At 39.9% G+C, this 26,826-nt stretch overlaps 1 protein-coding gene across 1 annotated transcript in view; it reads right to left on the bottom strand.

The window, feature by feature from the left end:
• Window positions 1-26,826, bottom strand: part of Adamts12 (ADAM metallopeptidase with thrombospondin type 1 motif 12) — a 419,706-nt gene that overhangs the window by 17,121 nt on the left and 375,759 nt on the right. Inside the window, exons 20-22 of the mRNA XM_008835445.3 lie at window positions 23,488-23,640; window positions 11,525-11,704; window positions 8,115-8,258 (exon numbers count right to left, since the gene is read on the bottom strand). Of these exons, the coding sequence (XP_008833667.1) occupies window positions 8,115-8,258; window positions 11,525-11,704; window positions 23,488-23,640 (477 nt within the window). The remainder of the gene's footprint in view (window positions 1-8,114; window positions 8,259-11,524; window positions 11,705-23,487; window positions 23,641-26,826) is intronic.

Here is a 26,826-nt window from a genome sequence, read left to right as displayed (position 1 = left end):
AATCAGTTGTCAATATTCCTTTGGATAAGATTGGGGTCTGCTGTTCATTTCATAAGAGTCCATATGTATAGCTAAAGGCTACTTAAGAAGCAACAATGCCAGACAGGCAATACCTTCTTTTGAGTTGTTGGCCAAGGTGGCCAAAGGGATTCCCAGATAGACTTACCTTTTTCACATGAGCAAAACTTCCCAGCACAGAAAAAAAGTTCCTTTTCCCCCCAAAAGTAATCAGTATGAAATTCAACAAATATCTACAGATTGATTGACTCAAAAAGATTGCTGCAGAGAAAATTCTGGAAAAACCAAGCTCAAAACACTCCATTTGCCATTTGGAATATTATTGGAGACCCAGAACACTAGATAAGAGAATTTTCAGACTGGGATATGGCTCATTATCCAGCTCAGAATACTGCTACCAACACTATTTCTCACAGACACTTCCCAGACCATAGATAAGTTGAGAAGCATTCCATTTTCCCAATGTCTACTGCTCTATTTTATTTTACTATATAGAAAACCTGAAGCATAGTGCTCAGCATGGAGTCTCATGTTTGCATTAAAAAGTCAGAGTTTTCTGTGACTAAATTGGAAGGTAATTTTAATCAGTCAATTTACCTCAAATTCTCCAGGGGTATGGGCAAGAAACAAAAAAAAATAACTACCCAACCAATTTATTCTGAATCAATAAAAGTCTGAAACAGGGGACAGAAATAAGAATGATGGAAAATAATCAAGCCGGAATCTGAGAGAGTCCTGGACTAGCGTTTAGGAGATCTGGGATTTCTTGTTCACTGCTTGTCATCCTAGATCATTCATTCCACCCCCACCCTGCCCCGTTCTCTGTAAATTAAGATTGTTGCATAAAAACAAAGTGACTTATTTTCTTTCTTAAAAACATTTTGTTTATTATTTTTATTATATGTGTATGAGTGTATTGCCTGCATGTATGTAAGTACACCCCTGTCGGGTAGTGCTCACAGTGATCAGAAGAGGGCATTGGATCCCTTGGAACTAGAGTTACAAACATTTGTTAGCTGCCATGTAGGTGCTGGGATTCAAACCCAGGTCCTCTGCAAGAGCAGAGCTCTTACCTGCTGAGCCATTTCTTCAGCCCCAAGCGATTTATTTTCTTGATTGGTTGCTTTTAAGACATAGAGAGAGACAAAGGCTAGACTGGGGTACTGAAATCATGCAGGTCATTTTGGTCAAGACAAATTAGGAGAGAGGAGCTAATTCTAATATAAGAATATTAATAAGGAAAGGCAATCACTGCCCATGAATTCATTAGCCAGTGATAATAAGCTGTGATTAAGATGCATGAATCTGTGTAGTGTTTAATCGGGGGATTAAGTAGGAAGCATGGTTACTGAACTGAGTTCTGTTAATTGTGGTAATGTATGACTTTGGGGCTTCCATGAGAAGGTATATATCTCTTAAGGCTCAGATCTAGAATCCTTGTGTGGAACTGAGCACTCCAAACAGGGATGGAGCTAAGCCTGGTTATATCCTAGCAAAGACTTCTAACTTACTAAGCTGCGTACATCTTGAGATACACAGGTCTCATTTTAGTCTTTGAAAGTCTGTCCATAAAAGCTTTTTCGGAAAAATTAATTCCCAAGTTCATCAAATATATGTTTTGTAAGAAGCTATAAAAGAGACGATTCTGTTATTGCTAACACTACCAAATTAAATGGAGCAATAGAAGAGAACCCATTTGATGTTTTATAAATGAGTGCTAACAGGCTTATTGAATAATTTTCTTTTACTTACCAGTAATATGTGACAGGCCATGTTTTAGTCACACAGGACATATTCTTTTTTTCTTTTTTACTGAATTCTTATATATTTCATGTACTACATCTTTACATATTAATCTTATTTAGAAACTTCTCCCATCTATGCTCTCTTTCACTTTCATGTCATATTCTCTAACTATATATTTACAATATATATTTGTTGAATTTTTGTGCATTTCATACACTATATCTTAATCATATATAGAACCCCTCCTCTATCTGCACCTGGCCAATGGACTCCCACCAGATTTCCTGCATTCTGTCATATATGTTAAGGCCTATCGAGTCAAGTTTGTGTCCCCAGATGTCCCTTGGTGTGAATTCATCCAATGGAGCCTGGTCACTCTCTTAAAGAAGACAAACTCTCCCTTGACCAGCAGTGATCAGTTGCCAATAGTTCCTCAGCTAAGGTTGGGGCTGCTTGGTCATTTTCCTACTTCCATTCTGGGTTTTTGTCTGGTTTGAGTTTTCACGGTTCTTGTGTATACTATCACTATTGCTGTAAATTCATATGAGCACAATTCTAGCCACCTGGAAAACTGTGTTTCTTTGTGGTCATCGACCACCCCTGGCTTTTACAGTCTTTCAGCTCCCTCTTCTGCCATGGTCTCTGAGCTCTGAGTGGTAGAAGTTTAATACAGAATTCCTATCTAGGGACATGTTCTCCACAGTCTCTTATTCTCTACATTTTGGTCTTTTTAATTTTTTAAAAAATTTATGTGTATGAGTGTATTGCCTGCATGTGTGTACATGCCCCTGTGTCATGCAATGCTGGAGGAAGTCAGAAGACATTGGATCCCCTGGAACTGGAGTTATGGACAGTTGTTAGCTGTCATGTGGGTGATAGGAATTGAATCCAGATCTTTGGTCAGAGCAGTCAATGCTCTTAACCACTGAGCTGTCTTTCCAGTCCCAAGCTTTGTCTTTTAATTGTGACATTTGCAGCTTTTGCTATAGAGATACATGCCCTTCATATTTGGTTTTCTCATTTTAATTTTCTCCATTCTTTCTTTCTGAAACCTTAATATTCTGGTGTTATATAAACTGATATTCTGTTTCTCTTATCTTTATCTGTTTAGTTTCATTTTGTTTTCTTGATAAATATCCCCAAACTATGCTATTAATCTATTTAATTTTGTAGTTTTATTCTTAAAAAAACTTTCTGGCCATGCGTCATGGTTCATGCGTGTAGTCCCAACTCTCAGAGAGGCAGGGGCAGAAGGATGGTAAGATAAAGGCCAGCCTGGGCTACAAAGCAAGAACCTGGGGCTGGAGAGATGGCTCAGTGGTTAAGAGCACTGATTGCTCTTGCAGAGGATCCAGGTTTGATTCCCAGCACCCACATGGCTGCCTCGAACCATCCTTAACTCCAGTTCCAGGGGAATCCAAAGCCTTCTTCTGACCTCTGTGGTATTGACACGGGTGTACTTACATACATGCAGGCAATACACTCTTACACATAAAATAAAAATGATAAAATATTTTTAAAATGCAAGACCCTGCTTCAAACAAACAAACAAACAAACAAACAAACAAAATGCCAAAATACTGAGTTTAATTACAGTTTCTTGTCTAAGCATGAGTTGGGGGTTGGGCAACCCACAAAAAGAAGACATGGACTAGGAGGGTAAGTTGTTGAGAAAGTTCCAGTGGGAGAGGGAGAGGGATGAGAGAAGGAAATAGGGAGGTGTGAAAATGACTAAAATTCATTATGTAAGTCAAACTGTCAACCAACAAAAATCCTCCCCCCCAACTAACCAACCAAAAGAACCCAAAAGCAAAACGACACTAAGCAAACAACATTTGGAGGGCTTCTTTCTATTCACGAATGTTTCTCTCCCACAGTTTCTTTTTCTTACACCGTGGGTCTGCCTCTTAATATTTGTTTTTTTTTTTTTTTTTTTTTTTTTTTTTTTTTGGAGGGGTTCATCTATTTCTTGCAAGGTGTCTACTTCCTAAGGTTTTTTTTGTTTTGTTTTGTTTTGTTTTTCTATTTTGCCATTAGTGCATAGGTGTGTGGGGTTGTAGGGCTTGTCACACATTTGGTGAAACTCAGCTATCTGCCCATAGTCCAGAATGTGGCATGAGATAGTCTGGAGGCTCCACAGGGGGCAGTACTTGAAATTAGCTATTTAGGGGGATCTGGAAGAAATTGAAAAGGCTGGTTGTTTTCCTAGAGGCTAACTCATTCCTTTGCCTCTGTAGAAGTCAGAGAAGGAAGAAGGGGTGAAGGGGCATCACATTAATTATTGAGGCTATTTCCACTTAGTTATTCAAGAGATGAGCCTTTGCTCTACCAGCTATGCCTAGTTTTTAGGCTCTCTTCCATTACCTCATCAGGCTGTGGTTACTACACAGGAAAAGATTTAAATCTCCAATTTGTCCTACAAACAACTTTAAAAAGTTTTTTTTTTTGATTGCAGATTATAGTCCAGAATGAGGCATGAGATCTTTTGTAATTTCATACAACAGTTCTTAATCAAATTTATACCCCCTCCTCCATCCATTCCCCCCACTGGACCTCATGTATTCCCATACATGTTAAGCCCCAAACAACTTTTAACCAGCCCTTTAAACTCAAACCTCCCTTTGAGTCTGATTACTGGGAGCATCCTTGTGGTAGACTTTCAGTTTTCTGGGGCATGTTTGGCCCTTTGAATGGCCATCTGTTTTCAGATTCCAGTTTAGTTGACCCTTCTCTCTGGTGTTGTCTCCTGTTCCCTTTGTGAGTCTGTGTCATCTTTGGTGTTTTATACCTTCTCCTTACTTGGTGACTGGGGGATAGAGGTTAAGTATGTATGTTTTACTCAGTGACAGCAGAAGCCAGACGTAATTCCAAAGTCTGGCTCTGTAGGTGTTAGTCACTCCCTATCCTCCTGTTCTGTGCTGTGCACAGTTATCCACTGTTGATGCACGGCCCTTCCAAGGAAGCTCCTATCACGCCCACTTCCCAAATGTTAGAGATTGTGACTTCTAGCTCCCTCAGGGAACTGACAACTACACTGCAGTCTTCTTTTGTAGCTTTAAGAATCCTCTCCTTCCCTAAAGACCTGAGACTTGCAGCATTTTCATGATCATTCACACTGTATCAATTTTTTTTCAATGGGTACATGTAATTTGATGCTTATATTGTTACAGAGCCTAATAGTGAAACATATCCAGGCAGCTGGGACCAATGCCTGCCAAGAGTGAGCATGGCCTATGGTGAAGAAGGCCACTTCTACCTCTGGCCTAGGCCTGGATGGGTGAAGAAAGTCACTTCTACCTCTGATACCTCAGCTGTTTCTATATTAAAAATTAGCATTTGAAGTTTATGGCTAGACCATAACATTCATGGCATTCAAACCTTACTTGGGGCAGTGAATATTAATTAGATAACTATTCAGTGGGTGCCCCTAGACAGACTCTTTAACAAGGGGACAATAGCTGTGTAAGTTTGGGTTTATTAACTTAATGGAATATAATTGTGAATGAAGGGTAAATATTAGGGTTAGTTCATTTTATTTCAGAAGGAAATGATCTTCAGGTACGGATTCCTAGGAAACTACAGAGTTAAGGTAAATGTGGAAAGTTGCCTTATCTACTAGAAAATTCCAGATGTGCAGGCTTGCCCTATACACAGGCCTGTGAATTAGCACATGGTTTCGTATATGTGTGGCCAAAACAGTTTAAAATAGGAAGGACAGGAAACAGAGGCTGAGTATGAAGGTGCTATTTTTACACCATGGTTATAATTTCTTTCCAACCATGCAAATCTTGTACCAGTTTGGAAGCAAATGAAATGATGTCCTTGGAGAGCATCTTACTGAAGAGATGAGGCTATGTCTGATACAATCCTTCCTATGCTTCTATGAAACTAAGGAAACATGGCATTAGATTCAGTCTTACTGTGTTCATTCCTATTGTGCATGACTTCCAATTCAAAACAGCATTCGAACTGATGGTGGCTGTGCATGTTTGACTATGCAGCTGTGAGCACCGACAGTCACTAAGAATAGAGAAACCTAAAAACATATGGGGCTATTGGGTTGGGTATAATGCTGTACTTGCATGTGCTATAGTTACAACCATCAAAATATACTCACGTAGAAAAGGGCTCTGTTCATATGAGCAAGGTCCTAGGAGCCTGTAAGATTCTATTTCCATATGGTAATGCACTTCCTCTCTTGGTTCTTATAATCTTTCCGCTCCCTCTTCCGAAATGGTCCCTGAGCCTGGGTGGGTGAAGTTTAGTATACAAGTCCTGTCCAAGGACCAACACTCTGAAGACTCTTAATCTCTATGCTTTGAACCTAACATCAATGGTGCCATATATACAAGACCCATGCAAACTCAGGTAGATAAAAACCCAGCATAGAACGGTGGAAATGGGCAGCAGGCCCCTATCTTAGCTGAAGAACTATTGGCAGCTGATTGCTGCTGGGTGAGGAAGAGCTGATCTTCTTAAAGGGAGGGACTCTAGATAGGCTGACTAGACCTCAGTGGATGCACTAGCACTGAAGGATGTCTGGGGACACTAACTTGACTCGATAGGCTTTAACACAAATGTGATCTTCTTAAAGGGAGGGACTCTAGATAGGCTGTCTAGACCTCAGTGGATGCACAAGCACTGAAGGATGTCTGGGGACACTAACGACTCGATAGGCTTTAATAAAATTACAGAATTCATGAAATCTAGTGTGGGGGGATTGTTATGGGAGGGTGCCAGTGGGGAAGGAGGTATAAAGATGATTAAGATGTTCTATGTGAAATAAACAAAAATTCAATAAATTTTACAAAAAAGAGAGAAAAGGGCTGTGTTTTAAAATGTTAATAGTTGGAGAGTTAGTATCAGATTCTCTTGGCTCCTTCAGTCTTTCAGCTCTCAATTATTTGTCCCATCTAAGGTAGCACAACCTTAGGTAGCACAACCCAATGAGGTATAAAGATGATTAAGATGTTCTATGTGAAATAAACAAAAATTCAATAAATTTTACAAAAAAGAGAGAAAAGGGCTGTGTTTTAAAATGTTAATAGTTGGAGAGTTAGTATCAGATTCTCTTGGCTCCTTCAGTCTTTCAGCTCCCAATTATTTGTCCCATCTAAGGTAGCACAACCTTAGGTAGCACAACCCAATTACCTGCTCTCATGCCCACACTGCACACATCTTATTTCCTGGCTTTTGACTTTCTTGTTGCCAATGAGTCAGGAGGCCTGATAGGACCTATTATGTGCCCACAATGTACATATAGCCCAGAAGTACAGGGATGTTGACCCTCCAAGGGGAGGCTTGTTACCTAAAAGGAGCCAGGCCAGTAGATAATCTCTTTTTCCTATTCCTAGATAAACGGCCACAAGAGGCAATCATCATATTTCTTTTAGGAGACCTCCCCTTCTCAGCCAACAGTCAGTTATTCTAGCATCAAAGTGATGGTTACTTAGGAAAAACAACAAATGTAGAAATGCACTACACATTTGATTATCTTTCTTTTCCGCCTTCTCTGTCATCTCTGCCTCCCTGATGTTGTATTTTCTAATCATTTTAGATTTTGTTCTAACACTCCATTTCCCAGAGAACTTAGATAAGACAAGTCAGAATAATGGCAGGATTTGTCTGTGGGGAATTTTCCACTTTCTTCCCATCATCACTGATACAATGTTATTTATGCAACAAATAAACTTTGATAAGATAATCTTTCTCTCATTTACAGTTTAATTATTTTTTTACTTCTCCATCATATAGGCTATCCATCTGGAAAACTGCTCTGTGGGCAAACTAAAGACCTAAATTCATGAAGCCAGACTAAATCTACAGCTTCAGGATATAAGTGACTCTGTTTGGGTCTAAGAAAAGACATTGAAACCAAGAACTTGGGGCCCCAAATAACCTTTCCTCTGGCTTTTTCACTCTGGAATATTTTTGATATTTGATCCTTTCTCTTCTGAACTCAAGATAATAAACGTTGACTCATGACACCTATGGGGCTATGGGGCAACTTTCAGCAGGCCTGGAAGTATCCGATGGAAGAAGAGCAATGGAACGGAAGCACATGGAACATGTTACATGTCAGCTAAGGGTCCTGAACATCTGTGATGAGTGTAAGTACTTTATAGCCAAAAGAAAATGGATATTAAAGCTATGGTAGATGGGCTGGAGAGATGGCTCAGCAGTTAAGAGCACTTCCTGCTCTTCCAGAGGACACAAATTCGGTTCCCAGCATCTCTATCAGGTGGCTCATTCCTCACACACATACATGCATGCCTATACACAATTTAAAAATAAAAATAGAAACAGAATTAAAGCTTAGGTATAACAAAGCATCTACAACCAACTCTTACCAGGTCCCAGTTCCCAGTGGCCCAGTGACAGCAAAGGTGCCTGTTGCAGGGAGCAGTTGATGGGGGTCTTTTTGTCCAGTCACAGAAGCCTCCTGGACAAGATACCCCTCTTTCCTGAATACCTCCTCCACAGGACCTAGAACACTAACACACAATATTAGAGTAAGATTAAGTAAAAATCAGATTATTATTCAATGATAAGGACAAATATTTTACTATCATCTTGGCTGTATATTAGAGAAATTAGTATCTGTACTAGAACCGGGAGTATTTTTATAGGTTCTTTAAAAGGACCCTTTAGTTGTTGAAATTAACAACAGTGAAACAAAACTTAAAGAGAAAGGAGGTGGCTGAGGATAAAAGGAAGGGAAAAAAATCAAAAGACACCAAATGTTGCCAAATAATGTGTCAAAAAGAAAGAATTTTGGTTAAAAATGCAAAGAAGTGGTTATTTGAGAATGGATGTTAGGTTATCTACAAGTCAGATGTTAACCTGTTTTGCTTTCAGGCACAAGTTTTTAGTAACAAGAATATAAAATTTTCTAAAATTATAATTAACTCTGGCACCCTGAAAGGAGAAAACATACTCAGCTTACCTACTATTAAAACACGATTCTCTTCCTCTCTCTCCCTGTAAAAAGCTTTAGAGTTTAATGCTTTTGTATTAAGGATAATAAAATTGATGGATTTGCTCAGTATTCTAATTGTATGGATTGTAATACTCAAAAACAACAATAGAAACAACAACAAAAGCCAAAACAAAAACCTCAAGACTGTGAAATAGATTCCTAAAGGAATACATTTGTAAAATATGTTAGGTTTTTGTCTACCAGAATAATTTTATAGGATATCCTTTTCATGATGTTTCTAAGAGGAACTTAAATAATCCAGTACTAATCTTGAAAAGTAATGCAAATACAATGAAAACACCCCCAAAACATTTGGCATTGACATGGTTATAATGATAACCAACAAGTTACAGCTGTCTTGTTAATGTTGAATCCATTATAGGAGCCACTACATGTATGGTAATATCATTGAAAATGAGGAGATTATATACAACTAGCCATATGTACTCAATAAAAGAACCAATATGTTGCCTTCAGAATACTCCAGCTTTGAGAATAAACTTGGATTTTTTCCCGTTTACTCAATCTGTTTGTAACTCCATGTGAAGAGCAAAGTAGAAGTGGTCCATGCTTTGAATTCCTGTGGACTATGTGCATATGGATTCAGGGCTATGTGACCAAGTAAAAGGGAAAACTGGCAAAAAAAATTATAACCGATGGTTCTCAATATGGTTTGTGGTCCATGCTTTGAATTCCTGTGGACTATGTGCATATGGATTCAGGGCTACGTGACCAAGTAAAAGGGAAAACTGGCAAAAAAAATTATTATAACCAATGGTTCTCAATATGGTTTTCAGACCAACAATGTTAGCACCTCCTTAGTACTTACTAGAAATACAGATTTCCCACCTGAGCTCCTTTCATTGGACCTTCTGGGGACTGAACCACCATCACATGTTGACAAACCCTCCAGATGATTTTAAAGCACTCTAATATTTGACTACTGCTGATATAGAAATATTGCCACAGCTAAAATGCATCATCATCCTTTCAGTTAATCTTGGATGGCTAACACTTACCAAATGGGTGCAGGATATTCCCAGGATGGCAGGCCATTAGATAGAGCATAATGATGATGAAACAGTCAGAACACCTAAAGTTATCCAGCCCCTCAACAGGTCCAGGTAAACAACTGACCCTTACATTTCCCATCCCCACTGTTTTTCCAAAGAGAAGTCTTCTCACTTGGTGGTTTGTTCAGAACAGAGGAATTTAGAAAAATTGGTGCCAAGAGGCCTTCAGAGAACAGGTTGATGTTGAGTTTCTAGAAGTTACTGAGTAAATACAAAAATAGAACTTTTTCATAACCAGAAATATCTGACTGCTCATCTTTGAAAATCTGAAAATGCCATTTCCCTTACCAGGCAATCTCAACTCATCTGCAAACTTTCCAGGATTTGGAAGCTTTACCTAAACAGGTCCAGACCAAGCTCAGTATATGCAGGGAATTTTGAGGCCAATCATGGGAGCAACAGACACTCTGTACACTTCAGAAATGAGCAGGGAAAGGAATGAAAAGTGAGAACAGTGTCACACTGTTCAAACTGTCCCTCGCCCAAGACACCACATAGTGCTGAAGCAACAGAGATGAAGCAACATGCTTTGCTGACCCACTGGGAAGTGAGACAGTCCAGAGGACTTTCTACATTAACGCTGTATCTCTGTTTCCTCCCTCGGTACTCCTGAAATAGTTACTGATTCAGTCTTTCTCCTCAATTCCCTCTTTGCTCTCGGCCTATTGGGCTAAGTTGTACAGTAGAGTAGATACAGGCATTAGAGTCTGCCTGATGTTTGAATTAATACTCCATCATTTGTTTTCTAGTTATGTAACCTTAAGTATATTTCTCAATCTTTCTCCCTCAGTACTCCTGAAATAGTTACTGATTCAGTCTTTCTCCTCAATTCCCTCTTTGCTCTCGGCCTATTGGGCTAAGTTGTACAGTAGAATAGATACAGGCATTAGAGTCTGCCTGATGTTTGAATTAATACTCCATCTTAATTTCTTTATCTATAAAATGCAAATCTATAATCTATAAAAAGACCTGTCACCTACATCATTGTGAGAATTAAACCAGGTATTACAGATAAAATAACTACTCCATGGAGACACTATGTTGTGTTATCTTTCCACTATGAATGGATATAGTTGGGGATCTTTCCTATTGATGTTTAGCTATTGATGTGTGTATCTATTGGAAAATGGGATCAACAAACTTTACCAGAGAACAATTAGTAACCTTGTTTTCATGCTCCATAAACTCGTAGACCAAGGATCCTCAGAAGAGAGACACATACACATCCTTCTTTTTATTTATGCAAACAATGATTTCGATATTTAACTGAGAGATGGATATAAAATTACAGTGTGTGGAAAGGATGTGACCATTATTTCCAGACTGACAGAAGACTTAGACAGTGAGGTTGGTATAAATAGCTCTCATCAAAGTCGTATTATTTCAAGTCATTTCATTGTGTTCATTTCCCCAGCAAGGTTCCCAATTATCCAATATTTTTATTGTGAGACCCGGTTGTAACAAAACACTGCATTGTCATAGTTGAAACCATGCTGCATCATTTTCTCAATGGAGTTCTTTCAGTTCCTGAACGTTTTTGACTTGCTCAGCTTCCCTGATAGTGTGGGGTCACTAAATGAAGCCCAATCATTGGCATGATGCAAGTGAAGTCTTCCTCTACTTCTACACCCACATGGTAACATGGAGATTGATAATCTACCAGACTCAACCTCTGTGTGGTGGTGCATATCCCTTCTGGGTTCCATACCTGGCTCCAGGGCTCCACCTGCCATTCTTCACAGGGCTCCAAGTTACAGGTCATGCTCAGTGGGGGAGGAATGCCAGCCAGGAATTGGCAGTGAAATGGCCTCAGGCTCCGGTGCTGGTCCCTGCTGTCCACACACTGAATCTCACGAATCTTGAAGCCCCCACTGCAGTTTCGGGAGCACTGCATGGAAGGCAAAAGAAGAGGTGACATCAGAGTCCTCAGCATCAAGCCTCCCTCTGCCCCCCATGGAAGCTTCAGGCTTCCAGCACAGAGATTAAAGCCAAAACTGGTTTGCATAAACCCTGTTTTCCTTCATGTTTATGGGGAGGGAATCACATAAGAAGTTCTCCTAGACAGGACTCCCTAGTGTTAGAAATCCATATTTAGAGGTGTGAGAGTTTGGATGTCTGTGAGGAGTGGGTGAGAATTCCAGTTTTGTCCCTCATGGATTGTGAGGCTTGGGTAAGTCACAGACGCACTTTGAACCTTCACATTTGTAAATGATTATATGAAACTGTTATCTCACAGGCTACTCCAAGATTGTGGACTTGGGATAAGGGAGAACCTGTCTGCATAGCTGGCCTAAGACTAGTAATTTCTAATGAGGATCTGTACTCATCCCTGTACCTCCTGGGACAGGGCATCTTGGATCTCCATGGAGAGAGCTCTCTAACAAGTCACCTCTGCCTCTTCCTCAGAATCCTACTAAGTACAGTTTTTTTCTCACATCTCTGAACACAGAATATGTTACTGTATCTCTTAAAAATGGATTATATTTGGGAAATACACTGAATGACTGATTTGTGGCTTGACTCACAAAAGTGAGCAAACTCTGTCCTTGTTCTCACCATCATCCCTCTTCCTATAGGGTGGATGCCTACAGAGAACTGTCTGAAGGGTGGATGCCTACAGAGAACTGTCAAACAGGCAATTTTAATACTGCTCTTCCCATGACTCTAACCATTGGGAAGCAGTCTCTGCATCCTGCTCTGTCTCAGGAAATTCCACAGTTCGCTTTCAGGTTGGTCACACCCGTGGGACCAGGGTAAATATTAACTGGTTGGTCTAGGCTGCCTAAGGGACAGGATTTAGTCTTTGATCTCCTCTTGATTTCATATTAGTGTTTTCCACTAGTGTTTTCCCTTCATCTTCACATATTGCTGCATGCTGAGACCTAAAGTGGGAGGAGTGGAGGTAGTACTTATGTTCATTGGCATAGATTCTTGTGAGTTTAACAGTCCCCTTGTGGTTCTTATGTCCAAAATGCCCTTCCTCTGCCCTCAGAATTACCTGCTACAACTCTTTAAGCATCAACTTAAATGAGACCATTTAAAAACTTCATTGTTGCGTGTGTGTGTGTGTGTGTGTGTGTGTGTGTGTGTGTGTGTGTTGGTATGGGAGTGTCATGGTGCACTTGTGGACGTCAGAGGGCAGCTTTATAGAACTGCTTCTCTTCTTCCAGTTTTATGTGGGCTCTGGAGCTTGAACTCTAGTTGTTAGGCAGCTTATCTGGCAATCACTGCTACCAGATGATCGTGATCGAGCTTACCACTTTTTTAAAAATAGAATTGTCCCTTGAATATTTTATCTAAGGGAGGTACTTCCTCTTGATATTTATCTCAGCTCCTTCTCTCTTTGTTCTATAGCACTTGAAAAGCAAATAATCTCATTTATTTTGCCCGGGGTTTATATGAATCTGTCACTGCCATGGGGGCGTTGCATCGCAAGCACCTAACACAGGTCCAGGTCCAGTGTAGATGGTCAGTATGGACTTGTTGAATAAAAAAGTAAATTTGGAGCTGGGCGTGGTGGCACATGCCTTTAATCCCAGCACTTGGGAGGCAGAGGCAGGCAGATCTTTGTGAGTTCAAGGTCAGACTGGTCTACATAGTGAGTTCAGGTCAGCTGGGACTACAGGGAGACCCTATCTCAAAAAGACAAAAAAAAAATGAATTTGGGGAAAATGTTAATTGGACTCCCAATAGGTAATCCAATCTCTGCATCATCAGCACTGGATGAAAAGCTTTCTCTCTCTCTCTCTCTCTCTCTCTCTCTCTCTCTCTCTCTTTCTCTCTCTCTTTCTCTCTGTCTCTGTATCTCTCTGTCTCTGTCTCTCTCTGTCTCTGTCTTTCTGTCTCTGTCTCTCTCTGTCTCTGTCTCTCTCTCTGTCTCCCCCTCCACTGTTTTTTTTTTGTCTCAAATTTATGATCCTCCTGCCTCAGATTCCCAAATTCTGGGATTACAGGTGTGTGCCACCATGACCAACAATGGTGTCTTTCTTTATCCTCTCAATTATCTCATTAACAGTCTTTAAAATTTTTTTACTAGAAAATTTATAGCAAAATAAAAGATAGGTACCAGAACAATAATGGCATCATCTCATTCAACATGTACAACAAATCAGTGTCCAGTCATGTCCAATTCCCACTATTGGTCAGTAGAATCAAAAAGGAAGCTCAGCTCACAATCACTGTCTGAAAGGGCTAATAGTTACTGGACAGAAATGATTTCTGCTATTTCAATATGCAGAAAGTTGTATACACACATCTGCCATGAGAAAGACAAAAACCTATGCTCCTTTTCTTTTTAAATTACCCTTTCTTATTCTCAGTTCTAAATATTATATCCACACATGCATTTGTTTATATATGTACATTATAGGCATTATAATGACTTGTAGTGAAATGGCAAAACTGACTCCACTTTATTCTAGCTGACTTTTACTTTACTCTGTGTTTCTGCCCAGCCATTCCCACTGCAGCCAGCCAGCCAGAACATTTCAGGCAGGCGGTTTCAGGGAGTATGCTGTTTCCACAATACTGGTGAACTTACAACTGGTCAGGTAGCACCTCCTTTACCAGCACCTCCCTGGAGCCCATTGTTTCTGCAACTCTGAGGAACTTGTTTTTCCTACCCAAAACTTAGGAATTTTTTGTTAACTGATAACCTCTGTTAACTGACCTACCCCTGGTCTGGTGTAATTATGGTGATCTGATATATCCATAGTTGGTGGCTTTGCCCTGGCATGATGTAATTGTGGTTTTAAGCTTTATAAACTCTGCTTCTCCTAGGGGTCAAGAGTTCTTTTGGGCAATAGCCCCCTCTCCACCGATAGATAATTATTAAAGAACTCCTAATTAGACCATCACTATGTAGCATTCCTCTGTGCCTTATACTCTGTATTACAATGGTCTTTGCATATGAGGGAAAACATGGTTTTCTACTGTCTGAGATTGGGTGACCTCATTTAACATTATACATTCTTAAGCCATCCATTTTTCTGTCTAATTGAGTCTTGATTGAGAAACTGTGCCACCAAGAAAAGGCATCTATGACTGTAAGATTGTAAATATGTTGTCTTTTGACCTTCCTCTCTAAGCATCATGCTCTCCTGGCTATAGTGAAGTCATGATTGTAGGGCTGTGGTTGAGGAAAGAAAATTACTCAAATGCTTTCAGTAGATGAAGATCCTCAAAATACTGTTCCTCCTGTTCCCACTGACCAGGAACCAACACCAAGTCACTTGATGGTAAACCTTGGTCTGTGTCTTAGTTTCTTTTCTGTTGCTGTGATAAAATACTTTGTCCAAAGCAACTTATGAGAGAAAGGATAGATTTTGGCTCACAGTTTCAGGCTATAGTTCATTGTGACATGGAAGTCACGGGGCAGGATTTGAGGGAGTTGATTACACTGCATCCTCAATTGAAAAGCAAAAAGTGAGGAAAGCTTGTTCTGAATAGCTTTCTCCTTTTTATAAAATCTGGGTCCCAAACTAAGGGAATAGTGCCACCCACAGTGGGAGGATCTTCCTACCTCAGTCCACCTAATCAAGATAATTCCCCACAGGCAAACCCAGATTCTTGATTCTGTAAAGCCGACAATTAACACTAAGCCATTACAGTCTATAACTGGGAAGACTTGGGCCCCCATGACAAGGGGCAGATGGATCTTCTAATTCTTCCACAATTTAAGTATGTTTAGCTACTTAGCAATAATCAACACTTGTCAGACAGCTTCCCCAAAACATAAATAAAAAACTTCATCTTCCTGCCACGTAGTAAGCACACAGAGAAAAAATAGATGCCAATTTGAAATTAGCTTTATTAGGAAAGAGGAATTTCAGAAGACACAGTATAAAATGGGATTTGATTTTCATATATTCCATTTGTGCTATAATCTGATATTCCTAAATATAATTTTCAAATTAGCATTCCTTTTCTTCCAAGAGCATATTTATATTCAATAAGAAATGAAATTTACTAACATTCTGCAGCCAGTGACAAGGGAAGACACTCACTAAATCACTAAATCTATCGTGTTTCTATTTCATTTTCAAAAGGACCTCAGGTACCTTTGGCAGGACGGAAGTGGCAGCTTACTGAAATCACTTTGTCCTGATGCTCTTTTGCTTTTGTGTGCAGAATGCCAATTGCTGCATCCCTTCTCTCACTGCCCCAGGCAGCTTACCTTCTTGCTTTCCTAAGCTGAAGCCTCTGGGCCAGGCTAAGAACAAGGCCAGAAAAACTGGCTAATGCCGTGGAAGCCAAACAGGTCTCACCATTTTCCAGTCACAGCATCACTTGCTTTAACTATGTTTTGCAAATGAAATCAAGGAAATACAATGAAAAAAATATGTTTACCTCATGGGAGCCACTAACAAATCAAACAACATGCACACCTCTTTGGGATATTTTGATTTACAAGTCATCTTGATGTGCTTTCCACATTGGAGTCACACAGAGTATTCAGAATTGTATAATGAAGTTAATGAACACAGGATTAGGAAGCCAGCTCAGGACACTTACTTATTTCCCTAGCACCAAGTGCTGTATGACTGGATTAATCACTTCTCTAAGACTCTATTTCTCCACTGGTGCTAAAAGTAGAATAGACTAGATGATTAAACTATCCTAGTACCATTCATTGCTACTCTTTTCCTTATGCTAAACACATGCACAAGACTTTTAAAATCAATAATATATTTCAAATATTCTAGTTTTCCCTCTTTATCCCTGCATTACTGAGCACTCACTATATTCCAAGCTGTACATCTCGACTATAAGTGGTTTGCAATGGTGTGTATATGGGGAGTTCTACAAAAATAATTAATAGATTTTATGTCATAAGTTGTTCATAGCCTCATAAAGTTACAAAGGAGGAAGTGGTCAATTTCAACTGACAAAAGCAAGGGAAGCTTTAACAGAGGAGTAGATGCTTGGGGTAAACCTTGTAAGGAGATGCTGACTGACAGAACAGGGTGGGGAACACTGGAATAAGAGAGAGTGGCATATACTGAGGCTCAGCACTGTGGCACAGCATGGTTTGTCTACAAATAGCAAGTTGGTCAGATATAAGAAGAGGGAAAGGAAGGGCAAAGAGAGTTAGACAGAGGCTACTATGGATGGCCTTTTGTTCTGGACATCATGGTCTTGAGGTTAAACTTTCTATGACTTTAACTGTGTAAGTTCACTAGATTTTAATTCTGTTGCTTCACTTTAATTTCTATTCCTGCATGCAATTTTCTTCAGGGATCCCCTCGGCATGTCAAGATAGTGCGATGACTTGAAAACAGGGTAAACAGATGCAGAGATTTTCAGTATGGGATTCACCTTCCTGCTGCCAACTTTTACCTTTTATGGGGACAGAAGCTTTTCCTGTAACACATAGTTCTATGTGTTACTTTTTGTGCATTAGATATTAATACATCTTTCTAGGAGTGTGTTATTAATGGAAGTAAGAACCTATCTGTATTTAGTAAAACCAAAGCTATTCCCATTTTATTCATTTGTAAAATTTCAAATTATTAGGACATAGCAATGCCATAGAAAATCTGAAAATTGAAAAGACATAGAGACCTGGACCAGAATAAGGCGGAGTAGTGAGCAAACATGTGAAACCCAATGCTATAAGGAAAGGTTGTCATTTCTTCTTATTTTTCAGCAAAGCTACAGATAATAAGATAAACTATTACTAAAAGAAAATTGCAGCTTTGCCCATGTGGAAAGACAGATTGCTCCATGAAAAAAGTCTTTGATTCATTTCAGAAAGGAATAAGATTTGTTTGACGTCACTGTGAAAAGGACAGTAGTCACTCTAAGAAAGATAATAAGGAGGCTGTCACTTCAGTAGCTCGTACAAATTGGGACACATAAAATGTTCATTCAGGAAGTGTGTGGAGCTGCAAACCACCTATAGTTTTGGTGTTGGACCCACCTTAAAGGTTTTCAAGCTCATCATTGTCACTTACTGCATTTTCTCCCGTCATAAGAATCATGTTTCCCCTCTGCGTAAGTTTATTCTGAAATTGGCATGTGTCATTCAGCTGATGTATATATTTTTTGAACTTGTTCTCTAATGTTTATAGAAGCACTGTTTACAAGGGCCAAATACAGAAATGATTCATTCTTCTTTCAACAGAAGAATGAATTTAAAAATGTGTTATGTACATATAACAATTTTATTCAGCCTTAAAAGGAAGGAAAGTCAGATACATACTGCAACATGGATGAAGCTGGAATGTGACTTTTTAAGTAAAATAAACCAGATAGAAAGGGACAAATGTGATTCCACTTACATAAAGTACCTAGAATAGGTATATTCCTAGAGACAGAAGGTTAAATAAAGGTTATCAGAGATAGGAGAGAGAGGGGGATATTATCAAAATACATCATTGTATACATATGTGAAATTCTCAAAGAATAAATTGAAAATATCATATACAAATTGATACTATCTATGTGACCAAAAGTATGTATTTCCAAATGAGGACCCCTTAAGCAACTAGGGATATTGCTTGTTACTGTGGCCATCTTGTTTTTTAGGAAGACACTTCTACAGTGCTAAGCGATGGCCATCATCATGATTGATAATGCACAATTTAAAATATTGCCCAATTGCCTAGTTGGTGAGGATCATAATCTACATACCTGAGTTATTGCACAGTGGGAAATGACTTAGCACTAGAGGTAACTGGATGCTGTGGCAGAGGCCTTGTGCAATGCCATTTATTATCTAATTTTGAGATCAAGCCACAATGAATACTGGACTAGATTCCTAAGGATGCCAAAAGGTACACACCATGTTAGCAGAACCATATTCCTTCTGAAACCAATAGGAACCTTTTCTCGGCTTCTGGTGTTTAATTGTCAATCTTTGGAGCTCCTTGGCTTCTGGAGATGTTAATCTTCTATCTTTACATGATCACTTTCCTTTTGACATGTCTGATTCTGTGTTAAAATTTCCTCTTTCTAATTGAGGAGCTATTGACAGTTGTGACTTCTGACCACATGATAGGACTAAGGATCTGAGGAAGAGGAAAAAAAAAAAAAAAGAATGTGGCTTCTGGTAGGTCAACCATGCTCCAGTGAATGGGCCACACCCGTGAATATATGGGCAGCACAAATTGGACTCCATGGGTTATTTAAAATAAAGAGGACATGAAGTTGGGAGGGGGCAGGGAGGTAGGAAGTGGATCTGAGATCAGTTACAGTGGATGTGATCAAAATCTATTGTATGAAATTTTCAAATACAAATACTGTATTTAGAAATTTCCCTCTTAATCAGGACACCAGTCATATTGGATTACTGCCTGGACTAATGATCTCATTTTAACTTCACTACCTCTGCAAAGGTCCATTTCCAAGTCGTGTCATACTTTGAGCATTTATTATGCAGTGCTTCCTTTCTGAAAAGCTGTAATTACAGTGTCAGTCTGTCACCTGTTGATAGTTTATTGGAATTGAGATTGTGTAGCAGAAGCTCCATCACCAAGTTGGCAGTTTAAACACACTAAGCCTTAGCTTCTTCAACAGGGATTGTAAATTCCTGTATTGAGGCACTCCATGGCATTGCTGAATGCTTCAATGTTAGGCACAGAGTGGCATTGGCAAATGTCAGCATCTACAAGTCGGTCAAGCCCTCTAAAGTTCACGGACAGTTTCAATCCTTTGTTTGCTCAGTCCTGGGAAATGAACACCATCTCCAGTCAGGATTCTGTTGAAAGAACTTACCTGTTTAGCTTCCTGTTCGAAGTCCAGGAATTCAGAGGTTAGTAAATGCCTAGTAGTCAGTTTTGAGCTTCACTCTTGAGCTCAAATCTTATCCAGGGCTTTGCTAGAGCAGTCTTTTATATTTATTAAGTTGTTTTATACACTAACAAAGTGTGGATCTGGCCTTCTCCTAGGCCTGTGTGTGAAAGCCTTTCCCCTAACACGATATTATCAGAAGGTGGTAGACATTTTTACACATGGGGCCCAGTGGGAGATCTTCTGTTGTGGGGTCATGTCCTTGAAAGGGACAGTGTTCCTTGATCTCTTTGCTTTTTTATCCCTCATCATGAGGTGACAGTGTTGCTTACCATGTGGTTCCTACCATGGAATGTCACAGGCTCAAAGCAATGAGACCAGCTGACCATGGACTGAATCCTCTAAGACTATGGGCTAAAATAAAACTTTCCTTTTTATAAGTTGATCATTTCAGCATTTATTACAGAGACAGAAGCTAATTAGCATACCTTTTGATCCTTAAAAGATTCTTACAAGGTAAGTAGAAGCAATATTATATACTTCATGACCTAAATGAGAACAGTACTGCTCCTAAGAGGTCAGATGAATGGGCCAGTGTACATACTAAGTAGTGGTAGGGCAGGGCTGCCAACTCAGGTATGCCTGATTCTCAGCCCACACTGCCTCTTGGATTTTTCTTTTGCTTCCTGAGACAGAGTCTTGCTATGTAGTCCTTATTGTTTTTGAACTCACTGTGTAGTACAGGCTAGCCTCAAATTTGTGACAATCCTGCCCTAGCCTCCTGAGGGCTGTGGTAATAGGCATATGCTATCATATGCCTCTGGATTTAATTCTGTAGAGGCCCATTTTCCCTAGCTCACCACTGGGATAAATCTAGGACTGCAATCTTGATTTTGTTACATACAGATTAATGCACCAAGAGGAAGCAAGTCATTCTGATAAACTATTTCTAGATATTGGATGGGTGGAGATCTGAATGTGCAACCTCATTCTCCTGCCAAAAATATGACAAACACAACAGTTGTACTAGGTTTCATCATGAAAAGGGTGCTATTAGGGGCATAAGTCAATAAAGCAACTGTCATCCAGACAGTAACATAGTGGAGGGGAATCTCTAGAGAATAGTCCTGATGCATCACAAATGATACCTGTGGGTTCAGAGGAGACTGCAACACAGCCTGAAGTCCTAGGAGAATTAAAAGGTTTCCGGATATGTGTAGAGATTGGGGGAATAATGCAGAAGAGGAGGGATGAAGTTGGAATTATTAATTTTGAGCACGTACAGAAACAATGAACTGTCAAGTTGGCAAAATCTCCGGATGGAGGAGGGAGGAGAATGCAGGTCACGTCCTGGAGATGAATTCCCCAGTCCCTCATTTGGGCTTTCACTCCAGCTGGAATTCTTTAGGCTGATCTTGACCATTTCAAGGTACAGGCTATTTGATGTATTTGTCCCTTTTTGCAAGTCAGGAAATTTCCAAAGAGATGGTGTAGCTAAACTTCTCTCTGGGAGGCAAATGATGTCTGGCCTCCTCTCCCTCCTCTCTGTTGGTCCTTAGTATGAACTGAGGTCTGATTTTCCCCAAACTGCAATCTGGGAAACCAGTGAGTCTGGGAAACCAGTGAGTTTATTGGGCTTAGTTACAGAAAAATTGGTGAAGGTTTATTTACATGAATGTGGGTATTCCCCCCACCCCCAACTGGAAAGTCACCATCTGGGTGTGTGGGTCATGACTCCCCCACAGCCACACAAAATGGTAAGAGACTCTCCCCAGCTTATATACCCTTCGACCCTCCCCCTTGTGCAACTAGGGCTGACCAATTGGTTGGGAGGCATGGCTGACTCTCCCTGTCCTCCTTTCTTGTGAAGAAACATACACAAACTTAACTGTGAGGATCCTAGGCAAGTGAGTGCAACCTAGTGTGGGAAGAAGGCATCTGTCCACAGCCTGTCTTTCAGAGGACAGTCCTATGCAACAGATGGTCAATTCCCAGTGAGTGATAGGAGAGTGGAACTTTAGGACTTCAGCAACATTTGACAAAATCTGAGATATGAAATGCTTCTTTAGATATGTTTGAATATGCAAAAGTATTTGTAGATAAGTATTCTGTTTTTGCTGTGTTGTGAGTTGGAAAAGAAAACAAAAAGAATGCAAATTTATTCCTGAAAAAAAATAATGGTACCAAGACAGAGACAGGGAGATTGACAGAAGCCAACAGAGTAGGTGGTAGATTCCTTAAGGAGCTTACCCTACATTCCTCTCTCTCTGAAGGTCAGAGCCTTACTTTAGGGAAGGGTTGTAAGGCACACCAATGATATTCTATATTCCTGTCTGAAGGAAAGTCTATCTTATAAGTTTGTCCAATGAGACACTTCCTGGTTTTCTTTTGTAACATGAGCTCTCTTCCAGATAAAGGAGCTAACATCTAGATGCTGGAGGGTGCCAAGCCTCTACAACGTCCTGGGTAGTTCTTTCTTTTCTCTTTTTTAAGTCTTAGGTATCATGGGGCTCTATTATCGGGAGAGGAGACAGGGACATGTAGGAAGCCTACAGCCCAGCATGTATAGAACACAGAAGGTATATGCACAGCTCATAGTTTCTCTTGCTACCTTCCAGAACCTTAACTCTTCCACTGACCAGTGTCCTGTATCCCCAATGTGTTTTCCAAGGTTTGACTCAACTCCAGTCCAGGGTGAAAGGTAGATTGCCTGATTCAGTACATCCAAAGCACCCAGGACTACCTGAAAACATGACCCATCCTTTCACTAGGGATCATTCAGAGAGAAGAGTGAAATGAGTAACTGTTAACTAGCAACAATTGAAAAAGGCATGTTGATATGGAAAATATGCTTGTTTTGTTTTGGAAACAGGGTCTCATGTAGTTCACACTGGCCTGGAACTTACTATGTATCCCAGGCTGACCTTTAACTCGTGATCTTCCTCTTTGGCCCCATGTACAACCATGGCTAGCTTTGGCTATTTTATGTATATGAGTGTTTTGTGTGCTTGTGTGCACGTGCATGCAATGCCTGGTGGAGGCCAGAAGAAGGCATTGGGTCCTCTGGAACTGGAGTTATGGATGGTTATTAGCAGCCATGTGGGTACTTGGAGTCCTCTGCAAGAGCAATAAACACTCTTACCATCTAAGCAATTCCTCCAGTTCCCAATTAATCGTTTTTTTAAAGTACATACACTTTAATTAAGCTATTTTTATTGATATTTTTGTGATTTTCATTCAATATAATTTGATGATATTTAGATCCACTCCCTCTCCACACCTACCCCTACTGCCCTGACCCAATTTAATGATCTCTCTCTCTCTCTCTCTCTCTCTCTCTCTCTCTCCTCTCTCTCTCCAGTATTTTGAGACAGAGTCTCTCATAGCCCCAGCTGCTCTGGAACTCACTATATAGAATATGCTGACCTTGAACTCATAGAGATCTGCTTGCCTCTGTCTCCCAGGTGCTGAGATTAAAGGGGTGTGCTACCATGCCTGGCTCTCAACTGTCATTCATAAGAGTTTGATGTCTAAATAGTTTGATTTGTGTCCCCAAATGTCCTTCAGTGTAGATCCATCCCTTGGACTTTCTTTTCACTTTAGGCAAATTAAACTGTTTTGTGGGGAGTCATTGAGTCATAACTTATAAATGTATTTTTCAGTATACAAGTATAATTTTCAGTATAAAGCAAAATTGAAATAATTCAGAAATAGCAGTACATGCTGGAGAAAGCAATTAATTCTTAAACTTAAGTTTATTCCAGTTTATCTCACAAGAGTAAAGGCATAGAAGTAAAAAACTAGTGGGTTAATCCTGTAATTTTTTAAGAGCCACAAGGGAGGCAGGGCAGTAGGAAGGGATGAGAAAAACCAAGTGATTATCAAGTGATTATATAAGACCCTCTCCCCTTCCCTGAAAATAACTGCCTTGTAGATTACCTTGCTCCAGTTTCCCACTCGCCAGCCAGCACAGGGACGGAGGTGGCACTTCTTAGCAGGATCAGGCCTCTGGATGGCTGCACAGTCAGCATCCATCCTGGTGCTGCACTCCACGCTCCTCCAGTAGGCCCCCAGTCCACATGTGGTGGAGCACTGTGCAGGGAGAAGGAAAGAGAAAATAAACTGAGAGGCTTTCTCATATGCATCCATTACTAGGACCCTGGAGCCAAGGGTTTCCTGTCCCAGCTCCTAAGATTGCCCCAGAGCTTTTAAACACTATGCACACATTGGGGTCCCCATCCCCACACAATGATCTGGATCAAGGATCAGTGGCTTAAAATTTTTCTCCTGATGACTTTATAATAAATAGCTATAGTCAGGGATCTCCAAGTTACAAATGAAAGGAAAACTCAAATCAAATGAAAATGTACATTTCCTTGAAAATGATCCTGACACAAAAGCCCAAGGGCCTGCAGGTACTCTACCATGTTGCACACCAGTGCTGTTCACAGTGGTGTCAGATGTGGGCATCTGCCTCTGACTTCATCTCCAACATGACAAAGGCATTTTCTCACTAATTTCTTTCAATGGAAAACCTGTGATGCTGATTATTATTACTATAATTTGGATACATTTTAAGCTTGGTGTGGACTTGCCCACAGTATGCTGTGCTGTTAATGTATTATAATGTGAAAGAAAACATAACATCTGAGCTAGCCTAGGGAAGTTGCAAATGAGATCACATTGCCACGTTAGCAATTATCCCATTACCTCTCAGATGATGGCTATAGTTCTTTGTGCCACATTTATGTTGCAAATAATATACACTGTGTCTAGAATTTGGAGTATGGTCCTTTCTACCCACCGACATTGGCTTAACTGTTTTTGACAATTCTATTTAGGCACCCTGCAGTAGTCCAAAGGTATAGCTGACAAGAAGAATCCCACAGGAAGCAGAAATAGCAAAAATGACATTCCATAGATTAGAGTTTTGATTATATTAAATTAATTTCAAATTGAGAGTGGAAGATGGGAGGTGAAAAGAGGACCTTGAAGAGATTGAAGGGCAACTTCATTTTGTCTTGGTGGCTGCCCTGGTTGACCCTGCAGCACTGACCTATCAGGTCAAAGAGCAGGTGATGAGGTGCTAGAACTGGACTGGATGCTGAGGGTCAGGTCATCATCATTTGAAAAGTGCTCTGAAATGCTGTGGAGAATTATACTGTCACTTTTATTCTACATGACTACACAAGCCTACATTAACTGACTGGCCCAAGGGATCCGACTGAATGATGAAGCAATTCAATGAGAGGAGGATTTCTGTCAAAATAAGAGCTACACCAGTACATATTACACGGCACCTAACTTTTCTGTTTTGTAAATACAGATTTAAAAACCTTCCTGGATGCTCCTATTTACCTGATGCTCCTCTATAGTTCATGGGCTTTGCTTTTATCTTATACCAATCTCAGGAGCTGAGTCATGATCTCTTAATCATCACAGCCATTTTATAGATGTGGGAACCAAGGGAGAGAAAGTGCACAATTAGTCACGATTCAAATCGAGCATTTGTAATTCTTAAGTTTTATGCTTTTTTAAAAATAGGGTTAACTTAGTTTTTGCATTTAATTTTTGAAATTTTAATTAGTAAAATGGACATGCTATGTACAGTGAGGGCCTTGGGCAGCCTTTTAATGCAGGAGAGAAAATGAGGGCACATCCTAAGAGAGACTTCAGATCATACCCTAAGAAATTCTAGAATTGATTTCTGCTTAGGGATTAGAAAGTCTTCATGAGAGGGGAAGCTGAAATGATTCCAAAGAATGGGCAGGATGTTAACAGGAAGAGTGGGAGGGAGCAGAGATTCCAGGCAAAAGCCAGCAAGAGTGAAGGTACTGGACAAGAGCAGGCTCAGGTTAAAGGAAACTGAGGGTTCAGATTCTGAAGTGGAAGTTGGATGAGGAAAAACAGTAAGACTAGAAAGTCAGCTTATGTAGGGCTACGAAGCCCATTGGATGCTGGGTCAGAGTGGATTTCCCTTTCTCCTTTTATTATTTATAGAGTGGATTTTATCTGATGATCTGCATATATTGAGCAGACATTAGAGATTTGTGAGCAGGGCTTGGCAATGGTTAGAACAGTCCTTGTAAAGGACAGACCTGGTAGTCCTCTTACATCTTTTGAAATAGTGTGTGGAATAGGTAGAAGGGAGAGATGATCACAGGCTGGCAAGGAGCAAAGGCAGGTGGCCTGGGCAAGAGTGGGAGCTGAGGATCTGGTGTTCTCAACTACTGGGGCACCATTGGTATTTGGGACTGGAAAATTCTTCCTTATAAGAGACTCCTCTGAATATTACAGGTCTTTCTTTTATCATCATTGGCTTTCAGATATTAAAGGTCAATTACAGCTCCTCCTAATGTATAAAAGCAAACAAAAGCATTCCCACTAATTTCCCAATCTCTTCCATAATCAGATTGGGAACTCCCAAGCCTTCAAGTGACAGGAGACAGAGGTGATGACAGAAATAATAATGCCACCTGAGTTGGAAACCTGTTATTTTAGTAGGATGGGAGCAGATTGGTATCAGTGGTGATTCTGGGGTTTCTCAGACCTGAGAGAGGTCTCAGTCAGAGGTTACTGACCTGTTATATAAGGAGGTAACCCCAAAGAAAGCATCAGGAGTAGACAGACATAAGAATCTGGGACAGTGAGTTACTCAAAACCCAAAGCTTCCATTCTGACTCTCTCTGATGAGTCTACATCTAAAAAAACATACTCAAAGAGTTGGCATCCAGCCAGCCCTATCACTTAGGGGACTCCCACCAAACGTAGAACTCTAATTTCATAATGTTCTTGTCATTTAAAATATTCTTGTTATTTCACAATGGACCAGTCTGTTTTTGGACCCAAACTACCAGAATCAGCTGGGTAATAACCAGTTATTGCTGGTTATAACACTGTTGCCAACTTTTTGGTATGTTATGATAAATTCAGTAAGATAGTTTATTTTGGTCAAAGTCAAATGATACTTGAGCCAAAATCAATTCTTTGTGTCTTGTGTTACTATAATCAAAATATGTTAACCTTTGGGTTCAAACAGTCATCACAGTTGATATGTGCTCTATTGTAGTTTATTGTTCTTAGATATAGTAATTTCTTGAATTAATTAACATTTGTCAACTAAATAGTATCCATTAAATATCCTCATGACAAAATCATTGCAACACATTTAAATTCAGTGATTCTACAATTGTTCTGAGATTTGAGGATTAATGAAAAGAGTAATCCCATAACAAATACCTATTTTATTTGTTTTATTTAGAAACGGGGTCTCTTTGT

This window comes from Nannospalax galili, unplaced genomic scaffold (assembly GCF_000622305.1).
Source record: "Nannospalax galili isolate Female #2095 unplaced genomic scaffold, S.galili_v1.0 scaffold150, whole genome shotgun sequence".
Taxonomy (NCBI): Eukaryota; Metazoa; Chordata; class Mammalia; order Rodentia; family Spalacidae; genus Nannospalax; species Nannospalax galili.
The sequence above is the reverse complement of the archived record's forward strand: the minus strand, read 5'-3'. Positions and strand labels throughout refer to the sequence as shown.